The 27384-nt window shown below is 34.7% G+C and overlaps 1 protein-coding gene across 1 annotated transcript; it reads left to right on the forward strand.

Annotated features, from left to right (window-relative positions):
- The first annotated feature begins 2468 nt into the window (after window positions 1–2468).
- On the forward strand, window positions 2469–25332 carry LOC113723606 (diaboline synthase-like). Its single transcript, XM_072048168.1, has 5 exons — window positions 2469–2511; window positions 3121–3232; window positions 13008–13214; window positions 14813–15986; window positions 25249–25332. Exons 1-5 carry the CDS (start codon window positions 2469–2471, stop codon window positions 25330–25332), a joined length of 1620 nt encoding a protein of 539 aa, XP_071904269.1.
- The last annotated feature ends 2052 nt before the right edge of the window (window positions 25333–27384 follow it).

Consider the following 27384-nt stretch of genomic DNA (forward strand, 5'->3'; position numbering starts at 1 on the left):
TCAGCACACGGTCTCAGTGTAGTTAAACTTGTCACAGTATCCACAAGCCACACGAGACGTCACGACCTGACCAATTTGATAATTTCCTTTGTATTTCTTTTTCAGTTCCACTTTCTTGTGTAGCAACTCAATTTTCTCCGCATATTCTTATTTCCATCGTTTTTCCCAGTAGTCAGCTAATTTCTTTTGAAATTCTACCTCTCTTCGAAGAATGTCTATTTCCTTATGCATCTCTGCCAAATTTGGCATCTCACCGATTGGCTCAAATCAAATGCTAGCCTGCCAGACAAATCAAAGAATCGAAGTAAGTAACTATTCATAATGGGAAACTCTGGTCATATTACTTTTCCATTTTTTTACGTACAAGTTACCTTAGAGTATAAATCTTAACTAATCTCTGTTTAATATGGACGAGCTCTTGAGTCTCCACAAGAATTACTATCATCACTTATAAACATAACAAAATAGAAATCATATTCCTTAATATATAAAAGTTTTACACTCTAACTCACTCTCCAATACTCACTTACAAAGTTGCTCAAGAAGAATCCCCAATCTTTTGCTCTCACTAGTGCCTTATTATCCTCTCAAATCAATTTTCTGCTGCTTCGAGATCAAACCCTCCATGAAACCTAGGTGGAGAGAGTTTCAAGAATCGCTCTATGTTCTATCCTCACCCCTCTCTTAACTCCTAGGTTGGTTGACTGGTTCAGGCCCTCTCAATTTTCTGAAACTGTGCATGGGAGGCATCAGCCCTCTGATGCTCCTCTAGTTTTCTATTTTCTAACTCCTGAAATCGAGCAGCCTGAGCCTCCATAGTGGCCTCCATCTCCTCTCTCTCCTCTAGTACTCTCCGGAAGTCAAGAGTCAACTGCCTCCACTCTTCGGCTACCTCTAATACCAAACGGTTAGGGTAAGAGTATTTCGCTCGGTATGACCACGACCTACCCCGTCTAGCAGGTGAGTATTGCAAAAGGGGGCCGCCTCCAACCATGCGATACGGAATCACGGGGAGAGGTCTCTCAACACTATTGTCATCACTGCTGCTATCCATATCCTACAAATAACCCACAACTAAAGATTAGGTCCGTACATTCGCTGGTACCATTTAAAAATTTAACCTAAGGTCTACCACGGGTTTCTATGACCAAAAGTTCACGACTAAGAACTCCTAACCCTATTCCAGGTAATTCAAACTTAGCGCTCTGATACCAATTATGACACATCCACCTCTCCCTAGGGTATCAGCGGAACGCCTGCACAACTCTTGTTAGGATTCATGCACTCGTTCAAACTTAATATAGAGTCACAAAACAACCATCGACCTAAATAAAAGTACTTCGAATATACAAGTCATAACTTCTAGGGTTAACAATTACGATTACAATCCACCAACCAACAATAACAAAATTACACTTAAAGAACCATCAAAAGTTCATACAAAAGGTATAGTAGCATCCACCAAGTCCCTAGTCTAGAGCCACCAATACACCTCCAAAGCCTGTTAAGGAAAACAAACTTAATGGGATGAGCGAACGCTCAGTGAGGCCAAGAAAATAAACAGGCAAGCAAGTAACACCAATCAATCAAATAACATGCTTAAAAGCAACTTTAAACATGACATTTCATTTAAATGCACAAGTAGGAATTTAACACACAAGAAGGATACAGGAGCTCTCAAGAGCTATTTCCACGTCTCGATCAATTGAGCCTTCGGGAGTTAACCCTCTGTCAACCCAAGTAGTAACCTGACCATAGTGCTCCACTTACTTCTTCCACCCAACATAACACCCTCTTGGATCCGGAACCAAACATGTAAGAGTGGCAATACTATTCGAGTATGCCAAACGAGATCTCAAAGATCAAGCTATTATTTTCAAGGTTCACCAAGCTTCTCGACCAAACCCTTGCCGACTCGAGTTACAAGGTTAGCCGATGGGTTGGGGCGTCCCCACACGTGTATTTGGTCGACGAGACAACGCTCCAATCGACTTTGAGTCGATCATAGCACTGAGTCGGGGTGAGTGGTACCTCCTACCCGAATAGGGCGTGATACTTCTAGTTGCCCAGTGCTCACGAGTTAAAATATGTTCATGTATAAGTGTAAGTCATATATATTCATGTAACAAGTATCATGTAATCGGAAAGAGAGAGGACGAGGGCTATAAAGTACACCCTCGCCTCGGCAAGTTTCACGTATCATATCTAACACTTGTACACATATCATTTCAAACACATAAACATTTAATATGCACTTGACACTTACCACAAGTCAAGGGCAAAACAAGAGTGAAGCGAGTAGTCAGACGAGCTCTTCAGCGTTCTCGTGACCACCTGAGACATGTACAATCGCCATTTCCTAGGTGCTCGACCAAGGTTAATAAGAAAGACATTTTCTCGCTACCCACTCTCAAGGTCACAAGTTCGAGTCAACTTAAAAAAGTTTTTCTAGCTAAAACATTGGAATAATGCTCAAAAGGAGCTCGAAGGTCGTTTTTGATTCATGTCATGGTAAGTAAATGTCAATCCAAGAGAAAGTACCGTTTTCACCTTCGGCACGAAAATCATGGAAAAGGGTAAATGGTTTTCATCTCTCAAAACTTCAAATCTCATGATCCAAAAGTTAAAATATAAAAAATGTTCACATTTTCAAACTAATGGAGTCCAAACTCGCCCAAAACTCCACTCATATTCATAGTAAATGTCAAGGCTAAGGTTCCAAGGTTCAAGTATAAAACTAGTGAAATTTCTCCAAGATTTACTCTAGTCAAAAAGCTCCCTTTTAAAAGTTCAAACTCATGAAAATCGAGAGCATAAAACTTGGGGTTGAAGTTCATTGGGTAAAATACACTAAACCCCCTTGTGATTTGGGTTATTATCATAAAGCCTCCTCATTATTTGAAAACCCCCAAAGAACCCCCTCGTGGTTTGGATTAATTTGGGCAATGAACGGAAATCGTCCAATTTAACGAAAAATATGAAATTCCTATATTAACCTTGTTTCAACCTATACTAAAAGTTAGTTCAAGATTTACATAAGATTTTAGAAACTTTCTCACTTCATTTGATAATAAAGAAACATCAAGTGGCTTATTTGAAAATTTCAAAAATTTGGAGCAGCTGCTGCAGAAGAACATCGAGGAAAAGAAATTGTTGATCCATTCAAGCGATTACCAGATGCAATAGTTTCCGTCATTCTTGACAAAGTTTTTGAAGCCAAATACCTCTGCAGGTGTTCCTTTAGTCTCCAAAAGATTCTCTTCTCTTGTTTACAAATCCGAATCTATTTCTTTCAAAATCCCTGTTCAGATCTCACTTATCCAACGTGATCCCACACTCTGACTGGCTGCTTTTCCCGGCAAACTGGTCCATGCTGTCACCTATCCTATGGTGTTTCTTCAGCCGGCAGCCTATGACTCTGTCATGTGGACATTTTCGCCACCCTATTGTGCCTTCGATCACTACCTGGTGCTGGATTATCTGCCACAATTTCTTTGTAAGTTTACTTGGTTGAAATCCCTTGTCGTAGATTTCGATTATTCCGCTTCCGGGGGCAACAATAATAACCTCAATTTCACCAAGCAGTCATCCCTAAAGTGGACATTTGACACAAATTAACAACTAACCCACGGTACTATTGGTACCCTTATATTGATGATGATGATGATGATGATGATTTTCACATTTCTGGGTGGTCTCGTCCTCGGGTTTCTCTGGGTCCAGTTGAGCTTACAGGTCTGGGTCACATCAGCCTCCGGGCAGGTATCGGGCCAACCAGTTTAATTGTACTTGGTGGTAGATGATGATGATTCTGAAGGAGTTCGGGGAAATTTTTTTCCCCCTTCTAGTAGAAACTTGTAATTACAAATTGGTGGTGCAAGTTATAACAACTGGGAAAAGCAGATGGTTTTAGGCTTTGAGGAGTTTGAAGGTTGAGGTGTTGGGTTGCTTCGGTTGGTGAAGGGTTGAAGCAAATACTGGATTCCGTTGGTGGAATCTTTTGCCGGGTGTCATCGGATTAACAAAGGTTGGTGTTGATTTTGCTTCAGTTTTGCTTCAGTTTTGCTTCAGTTTTTCTACTCCAAATGGTTCAGTTCAGGAGAAAGAAAAACAAGGAAGAACAAGGAAGAACAAGGAAAAAAAAGAAAAGAAAAGAAAATGTAAAATTACCACATTACCCTTGATGTATTGTTATCACACTCGCTTGTCAAGCGTGTGTAATTCACTTCCCGTCAAATTGGACGATTTCCGTCCATTACCCAAATTAGTCCAAACCACGAGGGGGTTCTTTGGGGGTTTTCAAATAATGAGAAAGTTTTATGATAATAACCCAAACCACAAGGGGGTTTAGTGTATTTTACCCATAATTCATTTTTTAAATATGAAAAGAGGTGCCATCAACCAAGGAAGTTGAACAACCAATAAAACGTATTAAGAGAAGTTTAACCTTTTGAAATCAAGATTCAAAATGAAAGTTTAAAATTCAAAGAGACTTTGTGCCTAATCATGAAATTAAACTTAAAACAGTCCAACAATTGCGAAGGAATGTGGAAAGTTCTTAAAAAGAGTATTTGTTTGAAATCAGAAATTTCCAGCTCAGAGCGGCACTATTTGGAAAAATCGTATCTCGAGTTCCGTAAGTCCAAAAATTGAAAACTTTATACCGTTGGAAACTAGACTTAAATCACTAAAACTTTCTAGAACACACTTTACTCAGACTCTAATTTGAAGTCATTCAAATTTTAGTTCAAGTCACTATTCTAGACATGACAGAGCAAAACAGGCTTGTAAATTCAGTGAAGTTTGGAAATTCGAAAAAATTCGTAGAAATGAAATCAGCCCTTGAAATTTGTACCACAATTAAAAATCCAAATCTAGTTTCAAATGCAACAAACGAAACTCAATTCGGACTTTTCTACACCAAGATACAACAGTTCTAAGAAAACTAATTTTTAGAACCTGTTTTACGAAATTCCAGTTCTGACATACTTGATAGAGTTTAAGAATCTGATCATAACTAGAGTTATGCAACTCGAAATTTAGTGTGGTTTATGGCATTGAAAACTAGATTCAAAATTCTAAAAATTATTAGAAGGAACTGTCTTAAAATTCATTTTAAAAAATAGGCAAAATTGAGCTACTAATTGCAGCTAAGACTGTTTCTCGGATGAATGCAGTGAAGAATTTCAGTTATTTTTGCTGGTTCACTACGGCTCATAGGAAACGAATTAGGAGGTGCATTTTATACCAATGAAAAAATATCGGAGTCTAGTTTTGGATGCCATAAATGGCACTCGATTTCAGCTCTCAGAAAAAAAGTTATGACAAAAAAGTGAACACTGGTTGGGGTCACCTGATCAAAAAAATTCCAGATTTCAACCTCACTTTAACCCTACTTTGACACAACCAATTGGAAAGTTTTTTGGATGATATTCAACACACATAACCACCATCGTATATCAAGCATTATTGTACCAAAATAACATCAAAAATTTGAAATTAACAAGAGAGGAACAACCAGCAAATTTCAGCCAGCAAGCATTTCTCATCCTCTAGCTTTCTTTTTCAACTTTCCAATTAGAACTACACCATATCTCATCAAAGCAAGTAACAAACAAGCAATTAAACATACAAAATTCTCAAGGCCTCTACTTATAAAGCCACCTCAAGTTCACTATCTAATGTCAAGGTTCTTGTGAACCCATCAACAACCCAACAAATAAACTAACTAAACTAACTTACTACTAAGATTTGAGAGGAAAAGTTGAGGGTTTCTTGGATGATTACCTTGTTGCCAAAATGAAGACTAAACACTAGGATTTGAGCTCTTAAATCACCAAGTTTCTTCCTTGATCAAGTCACCTTCCAAACTTGTATGAAGACCCAAGACAAGAAGCAAATTTGGAGAGCTTTTGTGGAGCAAAAATGGAAGACAAAAGATGAAATTTTTGATGGGAAGGGGAAAGTCGGCCAAGCAAGAGGAAGAAGGAATGGGTTTTGGTTGGTAGGTGGTGAGTTGATTGAATGACAAGAGGAATGACATAAAAGTGGTCTTAGTACTCAAAAGTCAACAACCGATTAGTGAGCAATTAGTACTCTTAATTGAACTTAATTTAACTCACTCACATCTAATCTCTCGATTAACTTTCCTTAGTCTAATATTAATCATCCTTAGTTCTCTAAGATTAATGCACTTTCGGATTGAATTTATCTCAAAAAATGTGCATTCACTATTTCTCGCTAAACGAGTTGCAGAAAAATTAAATTCACTAACGAAACATTTTAAAAATATCAATGAGACATTGTTCCATGTAAATAGATTTAAAATGAATGAAATAAATTATTCGGAATAAACGGGTGAATAAATAATTAAAGAAACCAGTAAAATAAAATAAAAGTAAGAAAAATTAAAATTCGGATCCTCACAAAGCCAATAAGATTCGATATTGGGCTTTTAGAATAGTACTGCTCCCTCCGTCCCAATTATTTGGTCAAGTTTAATTGGAGAATCCAACTTTTTAAAAATAGTGATTTGACAGTGATATTTGTACTTGTCTTTTCAATTTTACTCCTACAAATTCAAATTTTAAATTTGAATGGTAACATGCATATAATTAGAAAAAAGGACTATATTGGTAAGAGAAACTAAAAGGTGTTTTGACTTTTCCAATATAACAAATGTTTTGGAACATTTCAAAATGAAAAGTATAACATTTTCAATGGGACAGAGGGAATATCATGTTTGACGGGCACAGGGTATGCATATAACAATTAAACTTATTTCACAGTCAAGTTTTACATTTATAAATTTCTAAATAGCCCACATACGATTTTCTGTAAGTATACCGATCCAGATTGAGTATAGGTTATTAAGGATTAATCTCATAAGGAAGATTGTCAATTACCAATATTTTTCGAACTTCATTATTATTTAGAATATCATAACTGCAAGAAATTAAATCGACACTATAAACATGAGATAAGGTAATACAAAAAACAATAGAAAACTCCTAGATGTATGGAATTCCTAACTACTCTTGCAAATGAAATTACCGATTAATCGAATGTTATTATCTTGGCTAGTTATGACGTAATTTGCTAATGTATGTGAAACCTACTCTTGTAGTGAATCAACTATACTTATAACTAAACCATTCCTACTCTCGTGGTTATGAAATTAGTTACAAGTTCATTTATTTCTATGAAATTACATGAAACAAGTCACTAAAGCCACAAAGGTACACCTCTACTCTCATGAGTGTACTCCCTAAATTTATCACTTTCTCGAACTAGTGTTAAATCTCAATTTCATAGCAAACTTGACACCTTAAGATTATCATAATTAATGGCCGGTTAATCATGACTAGAAAAGCAAAAGTGCTAAATAACTTACTCAAAATAATATCATCAAATAATCAAATAAATATCACAAACAAGATATAGAAAGTTCACCCCTAACTCTAGACATAAACTTTAGCTAAACATGAAGAAAAGGAAAGAAAAAGCCATACTTGTATTATAACTAAACATAAGATTCAAATACAAGAGTTAAAGAGTTGAACAAATGGAACCCCTTGTCACATGTGAGCAACATCTTCTCCATCTTCAAACCTCAATCATCATCCTTGCTTAGCATGATATAAGATAGAATAAAACTGTACTAACCTACCTAAACTAATGAACTAAAAAAAACTAGTGAAGACTGCATTTTGGTAGTGTCTCTAACCTTCCAAAGTTCTAAAAATATGGTCTCCAAGGGCCCTATTTATAGAGGAATTCATGCAAAAGACAAAGTGTTAAGTTATGTTAAGATTCTCCTTGAGCCCATAAACAAGTTAGATTTGAGTTGTAAAACTTCTTTGGCAACTTTTTTGGTCTGTTTCCACCGAAATTCTTGTAGAAAAATGGGTCAAAAAACTTGCATGAACAAAGCACAAGTTGTAGAACAAGTTGCAGCCACAATTGAAGAAAACACGACCTCAGAAAACATGGGTTGAGGTCGCATATTATCCCCACGTTTTCCTCCATTGCATGTTTTCTCAATTCTAGTCAGTCTTCAACTTTGCTCTATTTTTCTGCCAATTTCAACTAATATTTTCTCGATGTTAGAGGCTGAATTAGCTCTTGTAGAAAACATGAAAGCTGTAATCCTTTGATTTAGCTCTCAAATTCATGAAGAATCATCCAATGTGGAGGTCTGTAGACTGATAAATGACCAAAATACATTTGAATGGTCAATCCCCTGTTTCAGCTTTTGACAACAGAAATGACCGACTGTATTTTGACATTATGTCTTGGAAAACTCATGAACTGGATTTTGATGTCTTGATAAAAAATGCAGAACTATGTGTTAGCTTCAAAATGATTTAATAATCATCTTAATCTGATGCGTGTAACTCAAGATTTAGCTAAAATACCAAGAGATGTCAAACCTGTCAAACTCATCCTTTCTTTTATACTTGCTTGCTTTTCATCTCTTGAGTATTTGGCACTTCATATTCTTTTTAAATTACTTCAAATCATCAAAAATCAACCAATTATCTTCTCATTCCTCAATCGAGTTTTACATTTATAATTTCTAAATACCCCATATGTGATTTTCTGCAAGTATACGGGTCGAGATTGAATATAGGGTATTAAGGGTCGAATCCACAGAGAAGATTGTTAATTACTAATGGTTTTCAAACTCCTTTATTATTTAGACTATTATAAGTGCAAAAAATTAAATCTACACTATAAACATGAGATAAACGTAATACAAATAATAATAGAAAGCTCCTAAAGGTATGAAATTTTTTACTACTCTTGCAAGTGAAATCATCGGTTAATTAAATGTTATTATCTTATCTAGTTATGGCGTAATTCCTTCATGTATGTGAAACCTACTCTCGTAGTAAATCAATTATACTTGTAACTAAGTCATACCTACTCTCGTAATTATAAAATTAACTACAAGCTCATTTCTTCAATGAAATTACATGAAACAATTCACTAAAACCATACAGGTGCTCCTTTACTCTCGTGAGTAAACTCCCTAAATTTAGCACTTTCTTGAACTAGTGTTAAATCTCAATTCTCGATGCAAACTTAACACCTTAAGATTATCACAATTAATGGCCAGTTAAACATGATTAGAAGAGCAAAAGTGCTAAATAGCTTGTTCAAAATAATATCATCAAATAACCAAGTAAATATCACTAACAATATACAGAAAGTTCATCCATAACTCTAAACATAAACTTTAATAAAACATGAAAACAAATACCAAACTTGTATTATAACTAAACATAAGAATTAAAACAAGAAACAAAAAGGTAGGAGAGAAGTCACCCTTATCACATGAGTTCCAAGCATCTCCATCTTCATCCACTATCTCATCCAAGTTTAGCTAATACAAGAAATAATGGAAACTATACTACTCTATACTAAACTAATAAATTAACTTAATGAACTAAAAAAAACCAGTGAATACTGCATTTTAGTAGTATCTCTAGTCTTCCAAAGTTCTAAAAATATGTTTCCCAAGGACTCTATTTATAGAGGAATTTATGCAAAAGACAAAGTGTTAAATCATGTTAAGATTCTCCTTGAACCCATAAACAAATTAGATTTGAGTTGTAAAGCTTCTTTGGCAGCTTTCTTGGTCTATTTCCACCAAAATTCTTGTTGACAAATGGGTCAAAAAGCTTGCGTGAACAAAGCACAAGTTGCAAAACAATTGAAGAAAATGTGGGCTGAGGTCACGTATTGTCCCCACGTTTTCCTTTTTTGCAAGTTTTCTCAATTCTGATCAGTCTTCAACTTTGCTCTGTTTTTTCACCAATTTCAATTGATCTTTTTTCGATGTTAGAGGATAAAATAGCTCTTGCACAAAACATGAAAGTTGTATCCCTTTGAGTTAGCTTTCAAATTCATTAGGAATCATCTAACTTGGAGATCTATAGACTGATAAATGACCAAACTATGTTTGACTGGTCAATCCCCTATTTCAACTTTTGACAACAGAAATCACCGACAATATTTTGACATTTTTAACTAGAAAACTCATGAACTGGATTTGATGTCTTCACAAGAAATGTAGAGCTACATGTTAGCTTTAAAATGGTTTAAGAATGATCTCAATCTAATGCGTGTAACTCAAGATATAACCAAAATACCAATAAGTGTCAAAACATGTCAAACTTTTCCTTTCTTTTATACTTGCTTGCATGTCATCTCAAGTATTTGGCACTCCATATTCTTCTTAAATCATTTCAAATCATCAACAATCATCCAATTATCTTCTCAATTCATTCCATTTGATGATTGAATCATTAAACCTACAAAAATATGAAGTTTTCACCACTTTAATCCATAGAAATGCAATTTTTGATACTTAAACCACAAAATGCATAACTTCACTAGAAAGTTTGTTCATAAGCTACAAAAATGAATAAAACATAGCAAAACTAAATAATAAAATATTTTAAAAACACACAAAATACTCACTTATCAATGTTACTCCTAGGAATTAAAGATCCTAAGTTTTGATCCCCTATCCCCTCTCCGTTCCTTAAATCCCATCATTCCCTTACTAATTTTTTTAAAAATTTGTTACTCATAAGAAATGCTATAATCGTTTCATAATATTTTAGTGTTAATCAAATCTAGTCCTTTTCCTTTGTTTATTGCCTTGGTTTTCTTATTTTTCTTCCTTGAATTTTGCTTTTTGTGTTTGCATTTCGAGTGTGAATGTGGAAATTAATAATTATGAGGTAGAAAAAATGAATAGTATTACACCAAAGGATAATTTCAAAAACCTCTTCTAAGCTTTCTGATAATTACATGTTACACTCCTCTACATTCAAATATTATACTTAATGTGCTTTTTAAGGACTCAAAATGACTAGCAATCTTCCCAAACTTTGCAAAAAATTCTAGCCACAATTTTTTCAAAAAGGGGAAAAAAGTAATAAAATGCCTATCAAACTTGAAAAATGTATCACCAAAAATCTGTCCATCACAGTTTCAATCCACTTTTTTTCCCCTATTCAAGTTTTCTTATCCTTTCCATAATCCAAATCTCCATGTCTCACAAATTTTAGTATTAATCATGCATTTTAATTAACCCATCTCTCACTCTTTCCATTTATTCTCAATTTTGTCTCTGACCAAAGTTTAATAAACAATTGCAAACACAAATATACAATTGCAAAAATGGCCAAAGGGATGTGGAGGAAATGATTTAGGCCTAAGGCGAAACTATTTTAGAATAGGCGATAAACAAGAATATATACATTGAACAATTGATTTAAACATAAAAACTCCTTAAGGGAAATTTGAGGTATTAACATGATTATTTCCCCTTACATCAGCCAAATAAAACCCAAAACTACTATTCTGGAAAGGTATGTATAATTTTTTTAGGAAGCTAACTATATAATTGTCATAAATCTTAGGGGAGATTTGTGAAATTATCCATTGGAACAAGGGGGGGGGGGGTCTGTTGATTTCAGGTCTCATGATTAAAAAGGTAGTAATTTGTGAAAGAGCATCACACTGGAAATATTTTTTCTAAAGAAGATTACTTTGGAAATAAACTCAATACAATTCATCAAAAGTTCTAAGCCTTTCCTGCTGAGTTCCCAATTTCTTTTTAATTTTTATTTGATACAGTAATTGTTCCTTTCCGAATGAGAAATTTTCAATCTGAATAATCCCAAAAGTATATCCACCAGAAAAAAATTCAATTGACTAATCCGAACCCTTCACTAGTTAGCTTATTGTCAATGAATATACCTAGTTGGAATTCAACTTTCTGGTTTGAAACTTTTAGATTTGTATGCAAAATCATCTGGGAATTCAAGTCCAACATAATAAATATTTGAAAAAAAAATTACGTGATTAACTATCAAGAAAAAAGCTTTTTGTAAATATTTGCAACCTTTTGTTTGCTCCTAATCGTGAAAAACAACAATAGGTTAGGTACACAATAAACATAGTTGCCCTTAAGTATATCCCCAGGCTTTATCTAGGCATGATATATTCCCTTTGTTAGGTTAGCACTACTTGCCAGCATTAAATCTGATAAAGCTTTTGATTAAGTTGGCTTTACACACTCTCAATCGACTTTAGGCAAACAAATAGCAGCTATATATGGGTCTCATTAAACAAACGAATCCAAACACGAGAGAGTGGTCCTCTTGGATTTTTTCTTTTCTGTTGTCTAAACTCATACTAAAATTTCTCCACTCTATAGCTTCTTTCCTTTATCAATGTAGGCCTGCTGGGTAGCTTCTTTCCTTCATCAAAGTTAGTCGCTTTTCCTTCGTCATCCAAATTTGTTAGCAAGTTTTGAAGCAACAGTACAATTCTAATTAGACCATTGTTTCTTCTCTTCATGAATAAACGTTTTTGATATGTTTCCTTTTTGTTTTCTTTCACTTTTCTTCCTTAAATTGTTATAATCATATCAACTATTCATAACAATATTTATTAGAATGTCAAAATTAATTAATCATAAGTCCAACATAAAACTATTATAACAAGGGTGAGCATTGAAGTGAACTATTTTATTGACTTGAATGTAAACAAACAAGGGCACCTTCGTGGAAGTGCTTAAAGATCTTTTACTATATTCATTTTTTTCAAAAAAAACATGCATTGAGGAAGAATTTTACTAAATTTATACCCAAAACTAGTTTATCCAATGGAACCGTAAGGTGGTCATGGTTCTAGTTTGGTTCTATATTTAACTCTAGAAGTTAGATGAACTGATCAAACCCAATCAAGAACTAGGCGAACCAGCAAAAACTAGTAAAAAATGGCCTCTGAACCATTTTGTCACTAAATATTTCTTTTCTTTTTTTACATATTAATTTTATCCAAGTAATTTAATAATACATAATTAAAAAAATTTAAAATCATTGAATCAGGGTTGAAATATGAAGTTAAAGCTCATTCACTTTACTTGTTGGCCCGGGATTCAAATATTGCTGCATATTGTTATTTGGATTTGTATTTGACAGGAAAAAATGCATGAAAAATGACAGAATAGGTCTTGGCAGTGAAGGAAAGCGGAAAGGTGGTACTGTAAGCAGGGAGAAAGCAATCTGTAGTCAAAAGAGAGGTGGGGCTGCAAGATATGGAAATAAGGATAGGAGAGGGGATAGATGGGTAGAGGAGGAGAGGTGGAGCTGTGAGACAATAGAGAGGGTGGCGATTAGATGGGAAAGGTAAGTAGTTTAAGAATATTTTGATTAGACAATTCCAATTACATATAACAATTAGACACGCATTTTCTGAGCTATCTAATTTGTTGAAGTTGATAAGAGGCCATTGCTTACACTCAATAAGTAAGGATTTTTTTCCTTCATGTTATTTAAAGTAACATATTTCAGTAGAAGTTGACACTAAATTAATACACTTTTGAAGATTTTAGGTTTTTCTTATTATGTGACATTTTTATAAAATAATCTTGATTTAAGATAGAAACCTGTGCAAAGCATGGGTTACATTGCAAGTTTGAAAAAATTTAAGAAATTATAATTCTCTTTCATGCCAAAATTTAGCATGCAAAAAGTTCAACAACTTCAGTTTCATCAAAAAGTTCATCCATGCCTAAAATTTGTAATTATCCTCACTGTTTTCAAATAACTTTTGTGCTCCAGTAAAAGCGACATAGTTGGCCCTGCTTTAGAAAAAAAAAAAAAAAAAAAAAAAAAAACAATCAGCCACACTAAGAATTGCATTAATTAAAGAATATTAAGTCTTTAATGAATCCTATTCAAGTTCAAATCCATCACCATTTAACAAGTCCAAGAGGATTAATATAATTCATCAAAAGTTCTTAGCCTTTCCTAGTGATTCCCAATTTCTTTTTCATTTTTATCAGATATACTAATTGTTCCTTTCCGAATGCGAAATTTTCAATCTGAATAATCCCAAAAGTATATCCACCAGAAAAAAATTCAATTGACTAATCCGAACCCTTCACTAGTTAGCTTATTGTCAATGAATATACCTAGTTGGAATTCAACTTTCTGGTTTGAAAATTTTAGACTTGTATGCAAAATCATCTGGGAATTCAAGTCTAACATAACAAGTATTTGAAAAAAAAAATAAATTACGTGATTAACTATCAAGAAAAAGGCGTTTGTAAAGATTTCCAACCTTTTGTTTGCTCCTAATCGTGAAAAACAACAATAGCTTAGGTACACAATAATCAAAGTTGCCCTTAGGTATATCTCCAGGCTTTATCTAGGCATGATATATTCCATTTGTTAGGTTAGCACCACTTGCCCGACTTCAGGCACACAAATAGCAGCTATATATGGGTCTGAAGGGAAACAAATGAATCCTAGCACAAGAAATTGGTCCTCTTGGGGTTTTTTTTTCTGTTGTCTAAACACATCCTAGCTTCTTTCTTTCATCAATGTAGGACTGCGGCGTAGCCTAATCTTCACCAGTGGCTTGGAAAAACTATGTTTAGACTGATGGCTTCTTGAGAATTTTAAGCAGAGGGAGATAGAGAGGGAGAAATTTTTGATTTGCTTAAGCACTCTAAAATCATTTCTTATTCAAGTAATGATGAATTTTGTATTTTAGTGACTGTAAAACAATTGTACCATAGGGAGAGACTTTAAAAGAAATTGGTATTTCGGAAGACAGTGTACTAAGAGATGTGTAACTTTTCCAAGTACAGGTATTTTAGGTTAATACCAAAAATACAATGCCATTGTTCACCACACTATAAAAGGGTAATAGGTTAGCAAAGCCAGCACAAGCTTATTGATAAGACATATAGGCCTTCATTCAAGCAAATATTCATCAGGATGGATGCCTCGCTGCAGTTTGAGATAATTTCTGAAACATTCATCAAGCCTTCCTCACCCACTCCAACTTCTTTGAGATACCACAAGCTCTCATTGTTAGATCAAGGAATCTCACCATATCTTCTGATCCCGGTGGCTTTCTTCTATCCTAATATTAAGGGAACTCGTTGGCTTGCCAATGAAATATCACAACTGCTTAAAAGTTCTCTCTCAAAAACTCTTGCCCAGTATTACCCTTTCGCCGGACGGCTGATGAAAAACGGCTATATGATTGATTGCAACGACATGGGTGCTCAATTTACTGAAGGCCGAATTAATTGTCGAGTGTCTGAGATTCGCAAGCAATTAAGTTCTGGAAAAATGGAAGATCTTATCTTTGCTAGATCTCTATTCTCCGGGCCGGCCCTAGCTAATCATCGTAGCCTAGTATTTGTTCAGCTCAGTTCTTTCAACTGCGGTGGCATAGTATTGAGTGTGTCTATAAATCACAGGATTGCTGATGCATCCAGCGTATCAACTTTCATGAATGATTGGGCAGCAATAGCTCGTCAAACGAGTGACATCCCATCTCCTCATCTTCATGCAGCTTCTCTGTTCCCCCCTGTTGACGGTCAGCAATTTCCGAAACCATCTCCTCCTAAGCTAGATCAAGGGAAGCACGTGAAAAGGATTTTGGCGTTCCATGCTTCTAAAATTGGAGAACTCAAGGCTATTGCTCTTAACTCAGGAGTAGAAAACCCTACTCGGTTTGAAGTTGTGTCAGCCCTACTTTACGGTTGTTTTATGTCTGCAGCGTCAAAGGCAAACTCGGGATCACACAGCCGCCCATCAATCTTCGTGAATGCTGTGAATTTTCGACAAATAATTGTCCCTCCACTTCCACAAAATTCAGTTGGGAATTTTTTTGCCTATTTCCCGACATCAGTTGACAACAATGCTGAAGTTAAATTACCAGAGTTAGTTAATAAACTAAGGGAAGGGAAAACAAAATTGCTCAAGGAGTGCACAGAAAACATCAATTCCATTCTTAGTAGGCAAGAAGCATCCCACTCAGCACCGCTGAGTACTGCAGCAACTGAAACACACAACTCTGACTTGTACGGGTGCTCAAGCTGGTGTAGGTTCCCATTTTATGGCGTTGATTTTGGCTGGGGAACACCTTCGTTGGTTGACGTGCGCGGAGTATACATATACAATTAAGCTCATCCTAATCAAGTTTTACATTTATAAACTCCTAAATACCCCACACGCGATTTATCGCAAGTATACGAATCGTGAGCGAGTATAGGGTATTAAGGGTCGATCCCACAAGGAAGATTGCAATTACCGGTACTACTAAAGCTTCTCTATTATTTAGACTATCAATGAATTATAACAAATTAAAGCCTACTGAAATTATACAAGAAAATAACAAATGAAAGCTCCTTAGGTTGTGGTATCCCTAACTACTCATGCAAGTGCTATATTTGGATCATTAATTACTACATTTAGGCTAATTATGGTGTAATTTCCTTATGCATTTGAATCCTACTTTCGTAGTGAATCAATTATACCTATAACTAATCCATACCTATTTTCATGGTTATGAAATTAGTTACAAGTTCATTTCTTCAATGAAATTACATGAAATGAATCACTAAAACCACATAAGTGCACCTCTACTTTCGTGAGTGTACTCCCTATGTTTAGCACTTCTTGAACTAGTGTTAAATCTCAATTTTCATTGCAGAAACAACACCTTAGATAATCACAATTAATGGTACCAGATTAATCATGATTTAAAGAACCAAAGTGCTAAATAACTTGCTCAAATCATAGCAATCAAATAACCAAATAATAAACACTAACAATTATAGAAAGTTCAACCAAACCCAAGGTATAAACTTTAGAAACACATAATGAACACAAAATCCAGAACTTGTATATTAACTAAACTTGGAATCAAATACAAAAGATAAAGAGTTTGGAAGGAATACAACCCTTGTCACATGAGCTTTCTTCCTTGCCTTCTTCATCCTCCATCTTCATCCTAATCTAGATAATAAACAAGAATGGAAAAGCTACACTACTCTATACTAAGCTAAACTAACACTAAGGAGATGAAAGAGCTACATTTCTGCAACTTCCAGCTTCTCCCGTATGTCTCTCTCTATTTTTCTGCTATGGACTCCCCATCTCCTATTTTTGCAATGCATTTGGCTATTTAATGATGAAAGGTGGTCAAGAAATGAGGATTACATCTCCCTTTTACAGCTGGGAATGTTTCTCACATGTCTAGCATCCAATGTGAGTTGGTGGAGGTGAAATTGAGTTTTACGCGTACAGAGCAGCCTTTTCTGACCAGTGATCCGAGCTGCTACAGTACCTCGGATCCGTATGGATCCGAGCTCGGATCCACTAACCCAGAAACAACCGAGGGTTCGGATGAATAGTGGATCCGAGTGTGTGGATCACTTGCTCTGTTTTTGGCCCAACTTCAACCAATCTTTTCTTGATGTTAGAGGCTGAACCAGCTCATGTCTAAAACACGAAAGTTGTAGCCTTTTGAGTTATCTTTCTGATGCATCACGAATCACCTCATTTGGATCTGTGTAGGCTGAGATATGACTGAAATACCCTTGCCTGCTCATTGCCCTGTTCCAGTTTCGACCAGTAGAAATTTGCTATTGTAATTCGGCATTTTGACCTGGAAAACCTTCAAACTGGATTTAGATGTCTTCACCAAAGTTGTAGATCTATCTCTTATCTTCAAATGGGTTCAAGAATCATCCCAATCCGATCATTGTAACTCAAGTTATAGCCGAAATACGAAAATGTGTCAAAACTGTCAAAATACACAAAATCCAAGTAAAAAGTGATAAAAACCTCATTTAATTACTTAAAAGCATTTTTCACCAATTATAGCCAAAATGATTCATATTCTTCCAATAATATAACCAAAGTGACTAAAAATAATATAAAATGTCATACAATTATTACGTAAATTAGTCACTTATCAAACTCCCCCACACTTAAATCATTGCTTGTCCTCAAGCAATTCACACATAATCAAATGCAATGATTCAAGAGGTGAAACAATATATGCACTTTGTCCAATTTAATTCCTCAAGACTTGGAAAATAATCATTATACAATTATTCAATTTACACTAAATACTTATAATATCAAGTAAAGGAAAGATAATTATACCCTAAATTCAACAAGTTAAACTTAATCTCTTACCCTAACCTAATTTCACAAATAAGCAACCCACATAGTCGATTTATAGCCTTCCTCCTCCTATAATCATCCTTTTCTCAAAATTTTACATCTAAGAGGGATTTATTCATACTAATTTTACTTAATTAGTGAGAATGCCTTTTTACGCGAAAATCGACACTTTTAGGTGAAGATTCCCGGTTACTCAACATTTCACTTATTCAAGTTGCAATGCATACTCTTAATTCAAGTACCTTTTTACGCGAAAATCGACATTTGTAGATGCCAACCCCCGGTTACTCGGTACAAAAATCATTGGAGTAGAATAATTTTTTCTTTCTTTTCTTCTCTTTTTTTTTTTTTTTTTTTAAACTAAAGGACAATAAATAGATATTCCCTCTTAGAAAATATATAAGACTAATCAAAGGAGGAGTATAACCTTTTATCAACTATGTCAATCACTTACTTGCAAAATTAAGTAAAGAGAAGAAATCTCATTAAACATGTAAAATTATAGGCATAATTTTCCTCACTTTACCAAATATACTTTCTAAAATGTAAAAATTCTAATTGCATAATAACTATTTCCAAGTTAAATGAGGACTAAACCTTCCAAAATACACATAAAGTTTCAACAATTGGAAGAATAAAAACATTTAAAGTTGGAACAAATTAGCCCTTTTTGAATGAAAATGCAAAAATTTGAAGAACTTTTGGGCCATAGTGACATATTGGACAAGATGTTAGACAAATTTTGACGGAATTTCCCCATATAAATGGAAGAAAACTCCCTGCCAACAAACCCAATTTCAGGCAAATTATCCACATGGCAAATAATTCAAACACAATTCCAATATTTCTAAGCATTTAAATCCACAAAATATCATCACATAGCATTAGAATGCAAGTTCACATATTTCCTCCCCCACACTTAAACTTCACATTGTCCTCAATGTGAGAAAAGGAAAATAAAGAAAGAGTAAAAGAAAATACTCCCCTTATGACTTGCGCAATCCGAATCCATGTCCAAGTGATGAATTTTCAACTTTACTTGAAAGAATGGAGACTTCAATTAATGCACCTTGAAAAAAAAAAAAAACAAAAATACAATTCTTAAGAATAAAAGCTTGCAACCAACAAGAAGAAAAGTGGAGTTGAAGGAGGAAAAAGAGGGAAGAATGAAGAAAAGTGGTCCGAGGCTTCGTTTGGAAAGGATCCGAGGTCGTTTTTGAAAGGATCCGAGGTCGGATCATGATAAGTGAGCTCGGATCAAGAAGCTCAAATTTTTTCTGATTGCAGAAGTGGATCCGAGGCCTCGGATCCATATGGATCCGAGCTCGGATCAAGAAGCTCGAAGTTTTTCTCTGATTGCAGAAGTGGATCCGAGGCCTTGGATCCATATGGATCCGAGGCCTTGGATCCATTGAATCTGCACTTATTGCAGAATTTTTGCAATTTTCAGTTTGACCTCAATTCTTCAAAATACACCCTAGATCATTTCTATGTCAAAATAAATCATTCACGCACATGTAAAATGATCTAAACATGCATTCTAAACCTCTTTAATGCATCAAAATTCACAATTACTGAATTTGAGGTATTGAGATCTTTGATCAAACTTCGCCTTTTTCACCTCATTTGGTCACTTTTGCATCTTTTTCCAAAACCTACAAATGAAAAATAACAAAATAACTCAAACTTATACTTTAAACATAAAATCACTCCAAAGTAACACCAACTTAAACAAGCATTGGGTTGCCTCCCAATAAGCGCTTCTTTAAAGTCAATAGCTTGACTATATCACCTCATTTTTCAAGGAGGCTTAGTTAACGAATAATCCACCATTTTAGGCCTTGGTGGATCATTGTAAGGTGACTTAATAGAAAAAGCCACATGAACTAATGATGTGAGAAATGGAAGTGACTTACCTATTCCAAGTGTTTCATAGATATTACCTTGAATATGCACCACTTGAGAATTTACCAAAGGAAATGTCATGAGAGTATCTTGGGCAGCAATACCCTTAGAACCTATACTTTCAATGCACTCCTCAAGAGGGGTGAAAAATGAGTCATTAAAACTCACCTCTTGAGGCTCAAAGTTAGTTTCAAAGGTATTATCATGTGAAATGGATATTTGCTCATTGAAATATAATTGAGATTCATCATTTTCATCCAAATGCAATCCATTTTCACATACAACATTTCCACGATTCATGCTAGGATCATTTTGCAAATTATTAGAAGAAATAACTTCACACAATACATTCAATTGCTCATGTATTCTACCAAAGTGAGAAGCTAATTCATCTATTCTTTCCTCAATCCTATCAAAACGGTCGGAAGTTGCATTTGCTAGCTTTTCTAAAGCTAACTCCCAAGATGGCTTAGAATCATTAGCTACTCTTTCTATTGCCAACTCCCAAGATGGTTTTGATTCATATTGGACACTTTCAGGTTGGTGATCATAAAAATATGAATTATCACTATAAGTACATTGATTATTCCAACCATAAGCAGGAGAATTGCTCCAATTAGCACTATATTGATCAAAACAAGGATTGTAATGCTCTAATTCATCATAATAATCCACATTTTGTGCTTGCATACATGTATTAATAGCATGATAACCTCCACACAAGTCACAAATCACATGATAAGAATTGAAAGCATTAACATTCCTCCCTTGCTCAATTTCATGCATCATGGTGTCCATTTGAACTTGTAACTTAATTACATCAAATTTTGCCTTTAAGCACCTTAAACCATCTTCAAAAGATATACATTCAGTAAATTCTTGGTTACCTCTGTTGAAGGAGCTTTGCACTTGGTAACCATCCATTTCCAATCTTCCACTTCTCAAGCATTGTCCTCCAAATTGACCTAAGCTTCTCATCACCTAAAATTGCTTTTAAACAACTTAAGAGCAAAATTAGTGAGAAGAATAGGTGATTAAACACATACACACAAAAAATACTAAAATGACAGAAAATAACATTCACACAATAACTAATAAAATGTCTAAACTAATAAAGTTACTCTTCACACCGATATTGCCAAATCTTCCCCGGCAACGGCGCCAAAAACTTGACGTGCGCGGAGTATACATATACAATTAAGCTTATCCTAATCAAGTTTTACATTTATAAACTCCTAAATACCCCACACGCGATTTATCGCAAGTATACGAATCGTGAGCGAGTATAGGGTATTAAGGGTCGATCCCACAAGGAAGATTGCAATTACCGGTACTACTAAAGCTTCTCTATTATTTAGACTATCAATGAATTATAACAAATTAAAGCCTACTGAAATTATACAAGAAAATAACAAATGAAAGCTCCTTAGGTTGTGGTATCCCTAACTACTCATGCAAGTGCTATATTTGGATCATTAATTACTACATTTAGGCTAATTATGGTGTAATTTCCTTATGCATTTGAATCCTACTTTCGTAGTGAATCAATTATACCTATAACTAATCCATACCTATTTTCATGGTTATGAAATTAGCTACAAGTTCATTTCTTCAATGAAATTACATGAAATGAATCACTAAAACCACATAAGTGCACCTCTACTTTCGTGAGTGTACTCCCTATGTTTAGCACTTCTTGAACTAGTGTTAAATCTCAATTTTCATTGCAGAAACAACACCTTAGATAATCACAATTAATGGTACCAGATTAATCATGATTTAAAGAACCAAAGTGCTAAATAACTTGCTCAAATCATAGCAATCAAATAACCAAATAATAAACACTAACAATTATAGAAAGTTCAACCAAACCCAAGGTATAAACTTTAGAAACACATAATGAACACAAAATCCAGAACTTGTATATTAACTAAACTTGGAATCAAATACAAAAGATAAAGAGTTTGGAAGGAATACAACCCTTGTCACATGAGCTTTCTTCCTTGCCTTCTTCATCCTCCATCTTCATCCTAATCTAGATAATAAACAAGAATGGAAAAGCTACACTACTCTATACTAAGCTAAACTAACACTAAGGAGATGAAAGAGCTACATTTCTGCAACTTCCAGCTTCTCCCGTATGTCTCTCTCTATTTTTCTGCTATGGACTCCCCATCTCCTATTTTTGCAATGCATTTGGCTATTTAATGATGAAAGGTGGTCAAGAAATGAGGATTACATCTCCCTTTTACAGCTGGGAATGTTTCTCACATGTCTAGCATCCAATGTGAGTTGGTGGAGGTGAAATTGAGTTTTACGCGTACAGAGCAGCCTTTTCTGACCAGTGATCCGAGCTGCTACAGTACCTCGGATCCGTATGGATCCGAGCTCGGATCCACTAACCCAGAAACAACCGAGGGTTCGGATGAATAGTGGATCCGAGTGTGGATCACTTGCTCTGTTTTTGGCCCAACTTCAACCAATCTTTTCTTGATGTTAGAGGCTGAACCAGCTCATGTCTAAAACACGAAAGTTGTAGCCTTTTGAGTTATCTTTCTGATGCATCAAGAATCACCTCATTTGGATCTGTGTAGGCTGAGATATGACTGAAATACCCTTGCCTGCTCATTGCCCTGTTCCAGTTTCGACCAGTAGAAATTTGCTATTGTAATTCGGCATTTTGACCTGGAAAACCTTCAAACTGGATTTAGATGTCTTCACCAAAGTTGTAGATCTATCTCTTATCTTCAAATGGGTTCAAGAATCATCCCAATCCGATCATTGTAACTCAAGTTATAGCCGAAATACGAAAATGTGTCAAAACTGTCAAAATACACAAAATCCAAGTAAAAAGTGATAAAAACCTCATTTAATTACTTAAAAGCATTTTTCACCAATTATAGCCAAAATGATTCATATTCTTCCAATAATATAACCAAAGTGACTAAAAATAATATAAAATGTCATACAATTATTACGTAAATTAGTCACTTATCATTGGTATACCCAGGAACCACTCCAGGGCTAAATCTCAACATCTTGATATTAACAGACATGGAAGATGGTAATGGAATACATGCACATCTTATCCTAAAAGATTCCGAGTTGGACATGTCACTATTGGAAGAAAATGAAGTGCTGCTTGCTTATGCCTCTTTGGATGCTTAAACATGTCCAAGCATTACAACAGGAAAATGAAATACTTATAACTATGATAAGCATTCATATATTATGCATCAGCATCACAATCTCGTAATCCTGACTTGCTGTTGTGCATACTCACAGCTTCTAATCTCCTCATGGGTGACTTGAGTTATTTCTCTTTATGTTGTCAACATATCTACAGTTACATTACACATTGCTCCATGTCTGCTCAGTTGAGCTATTTGAACCTTTGAAAAGAAAAGAAAAGAAAAAAAAAAAAGACTGTCAAATTTGTGGCAAAGTTCATGTTGTTTTACTTGAATAGCATAAATAAAATTAGATGATTCTATATTGGATTTGATACCAATATTATTATCAAGTATTATGTCTTTCCTTACTTAGATGCAAGTGCTTTAAGCCATTCTGCTACGACTTGAAGTTTGTTTGTTGTTTTTCTCCGCCATTTTTCGCAAGTTTAGAGTACATCGCCGCACTTTTGAAACGAAGAGAGCCGGCATTGCAGGTTTTGATTTTTGAAATTTATATGTCGAAATAGAATTCAATGGGTCTGAAGCACTATAGTTTGGTTATGTGTTAATTTTTCCTTAGCGTTTAGCTAATTAATTAATTCGACACTTTACAAAATAATGTAGTAGGGAAATGATTAGGATATAAATTACCTATAAGATATTTTATGGCTACCATTATTATTGAATGTATGACAATTCATTTGAATTTAAATTTGAAATTCAAATTCCGTTCATGTCTCATACATCTAATCGTGATGGTGTATATACTGCCAACATATATATATAAACTTTTTATTTTTCTTTAAATATCTATTAAATTCTTTTTTATCCATGATCAATCCCCTGACCAGCTAGAGCGGAAGGGCTTTGACCCCATTCTCTAGCCCACCGTCCCAAGTGCTAGTGATTTTTAATTTCTGCAGCAATTTTTTTGTAAATTATGAGGGTATTGTCATTTTCATCTCAAAGTTGAATCAAGAGTAAAATATGTTAGAGATCACAAAACTATTTCAAAATATCATATACCCATTAAAATAACAATGTTTTTGAAGTGCATTTTCAATATAACTTGAATTTTCAATTTGAGATGAGAATGTCTTTGATATACTCCTTCTGTCTTATAAAATTTGTCATGTTTGTCACTTTTTCTTATCCCAAATTAATTGTCGTGTTAGATAAGTTAATTCACGTTGTTCAATAAAATTTTATCTCTACCTTTCATGTGTCATGTGGTCCACCACTTATTCTTTACAATTATCAATACAACAAATAAAAAATGGCCCGCTACTAGCGATAAAAAAAGGAAAGTAAAAATTCTCTTTTCTACTAATATCGCTATACATAAATTGCACGTTGTATCAAAAGCGACAAATTTTATGGGACGGAGGGAGTATATATATATATGTATAAAGGTCCGCAATTTCTAAAATTTTGAAGGTTTTCCTTTTAATTTAATGTGGGCCATTTCGTTTTAGGCAAATTAAAATTTTGGTCATCTAAAAAACAAAGAACAAGGAAACAAAAGTTTAGTTTGGCCTTAGGACACGTCCATGAGAAAAAGAAAATCAAATTCAGCAACATAAAAAAAAAGAGAAAAAGAAAAAGGATAAAAATAATAAAGGATTGGCGTGTGCTTGGTTTCTTCCTTCTGATAAAAATAATGATAGGATTCTTAGCGATTTCATTTTTGGACAGTTCTAATTGTTCACAAATAAATTAGTGTAGCGGGGAGAATTCTAAGAGACCTTCCCTGGCCATTGGACTAACTCGAGTGGTTTGGTATATATGTATTTTGGTGTGGTTGCAATCATCTGAATATACAAGTTTGGTAGTTAATTGTTATAGGTCCTCTTGTCTCTGTTTTTTGGACTGAAACTTGTCCAGCATGGCCGTATCTCTACCTTGGTTCTATTTTGAAGGTAGAACTTGATAATAGGAGGTCAGTCCTACTTCTTTTAGAGTGGTACTGAAGTGGGGTTCTTGTTTTCTGTCATAATCATGGCAAGGATTTAGAGGAATTGGAATCTTGATAAAAATCTGTAATTTGGGTTTTGGGGTTTGTGACTAAATGTATTGTTTCAGAACCATTGTTCCAAAAGGATGATGGGGCTCTCATTTCAGTATTTTAAACCACTTTTTTGAAACAGGTAAATGTTCCTGAGGGTCTAATTGCTGAAAGTTATCCATCCACCTTACATAGGAAAAGGAAGCAGTTACCTGTTTGCAGCTAGCCTGGGTTAAATTGGTATTGAGATACAACAGTTTGAAGCTGAAAAGCCTTCCATAGAAGTACAAAATTTGTATTCTGTTGATTAAACTAAGACTGCTGAAAACGTTGTGACAATGCTTAGATGTTTAGGTTGACATACTATAGATTGTGAAAATGATGAGATTAGTGTTCGATCACAAACCTGTTGCAACCCACTAATGAACATGTGCGCGTTTGCTACCTCTGCTGCTTCTAGTATTTCTGCTTCTGTAGCATTCCCTTCCTTCCCGTGCGCAATGTTGGCTCGAACTGTATCATTAAACAACACAGGTTCTTCACTCACAAGCCCCATTTGCTGCCTTAGCCACTTCACTTGAAACTTTTGAATTTTAATGGGCAAATTATATTTTACCCTCCTGTGGTTTAACATTTTTTTACATAACCCCCAATATGGTTTTAAAAGCTATACATAATCCCCTCATGGTTTGGATTAAAGCGTCAAAATGACAGAAATAGTTACTCGTAACGGAACTTCTAAAAATGTCGAAATTACCCTTATAAATACATGACACATTAACCCCGTATGATTTTTATATTTTACTATATAACCCCCTTATAGTTTAATACTTTATCATATAACCCCCTTATGATTTTCAAAATATACACATAACCCTCCTTAGTTAATAAATAATTTTCAACTTTACATAAGGGTATTTTTGACATTTTATGTGACTCTGTTACGAATGGTCATTCCCGTCACTTTGACACTTTAATCCAAACCATAAGGGGGTTATATATAGTTTTTGAAACCATAGGAGGGTTATGTAAAAAAACGTTAAACCACAGGGGATAAAGTAGAATTTGTCCAATTTTAATCCCATCCGGTGTAATATGACTTGAATCAGGATGGTCAAATCTTTGCAACAGTGAGATCACCGCAGATTTCCCGCTTCCACTCTCTCCAACTAGAGCAACTGTCTTAAACATCATTAATGTGCCAACTAAATTTAGTACACAACATATGAGAAAGAAGAAGAAGAAGATGTTGGATCCTTAATTCAACATTGGATTTATATATGAATAATTATGTTTTGCAAACTGTCAATTAAGGTTAAACCCAATTAAAGTGATCAAATATAGTTTGGATTTAATGTATCTAATAGGGTGTGGGCCTTTAATGTGTAGAGACTTAAGGGCTTCTATTTCTATGATGGGTTGAAATAAGGTTCCAAAGAGTACAAGAATGTTACCTATAAATAGAGTTATGGTCCCCAAGTCACACGTATCATTCTAGTTGTCGTATTTCCTAATACCACAAAATAACTCTTTCTTGATATCCCATCGTCAGGAAAGATACCAGAGAGAAACTAAAGGGTTCTCTCAAAAGATCGGTAAATACGTGTTGACTTGGAAGGCCACCCCAATAACTTTGGAGATTCATATATCAGTTTGTCGATATGAATCCAGGTACGCTTCCGTTATTTTATTGTTAATTTATTTCTTAATAATCGCCATATAAATTTTAGGTTTAATAGGTGATGGTTTTCACCAAAGGTTAAATTTAGATAACCACCCTAACAAGTGGTATCAGAGCCCATATGATTGATTATTAGAAAATACTTTTGTTTTAGTAATTTATAGTTTTATTACTATTGGTTCTGTTTTCATGGCTATTGGCTGCGGACCTGATGCTATTAAATACATGACTGTTATGTGTTTAAATTTTCGATCGCCAGTTGATTCACTGTTTTCGTTATATATATGACATGATTTTGGTTGCTTCCGCCGCACTACATGAATTCAGAATTATGGTAAATTATGTTTTTGTTTGTACGGCGCCACTCTGACTCATATGCAATATTAAAAAAAAAATTGAATTCGTGGGCTCCGCTTCCATGGTTGACGAGTCTTTATGTGGCTTTTATGTTCATGGGTGCTTACGTAAGTAATGTATGGCCTTCGGTCAAATCATTCCAACAATGCTTTTGCATACATGAAATTTAGAGGGTCCCACCATAGTCCAACTTTAGTTGTATGATTCAATTGTTTCTTCACGCTATTTTGGTTGGCCGAC

This window comes from Coffea arabica, chromosome 5e (assembly GCF_036785885.1).
Source record: "Coffea arabica cultivar ET-39 chromosome 5e, Coffea Arabica ET-39 HiFi, whole genome shotgun sequence".
Lineage (NCBI taxonomy): Eukaryota > Viridiplantae > Streptophyta > Magnoliopsida > Gentianales > Rubiaceae > Coffea > Coffea arabica.

What these genes read in the sequence shown, in the direction of transcription:
- LOC113723606 (XM_072048168.1), top strand. Translation starts at nt 2,469, where the DNA reads ATGCTCAAAAGGAGCTCGAAGGTCGTTTTTGATTCATGTCATG. An exon ending in CGTTTTTGATTCATGTCATG is followed by an intron (nt 2,512 to 3,120) that starts GTAAGTAAATGT and finishes AATTTGGAGCAG; the next exon opens with CTGCTGCAGAAGAACATCGA. An exon ending in GAACACCTTCGTTGGTTGAC is followed by an intron (nt 15,987 to 25,248) that starts GTGCGCGGAGTA and finishes TTTTTGAAACAG; the next exon opens with GTAAATGTTCCTGAGGGTCT.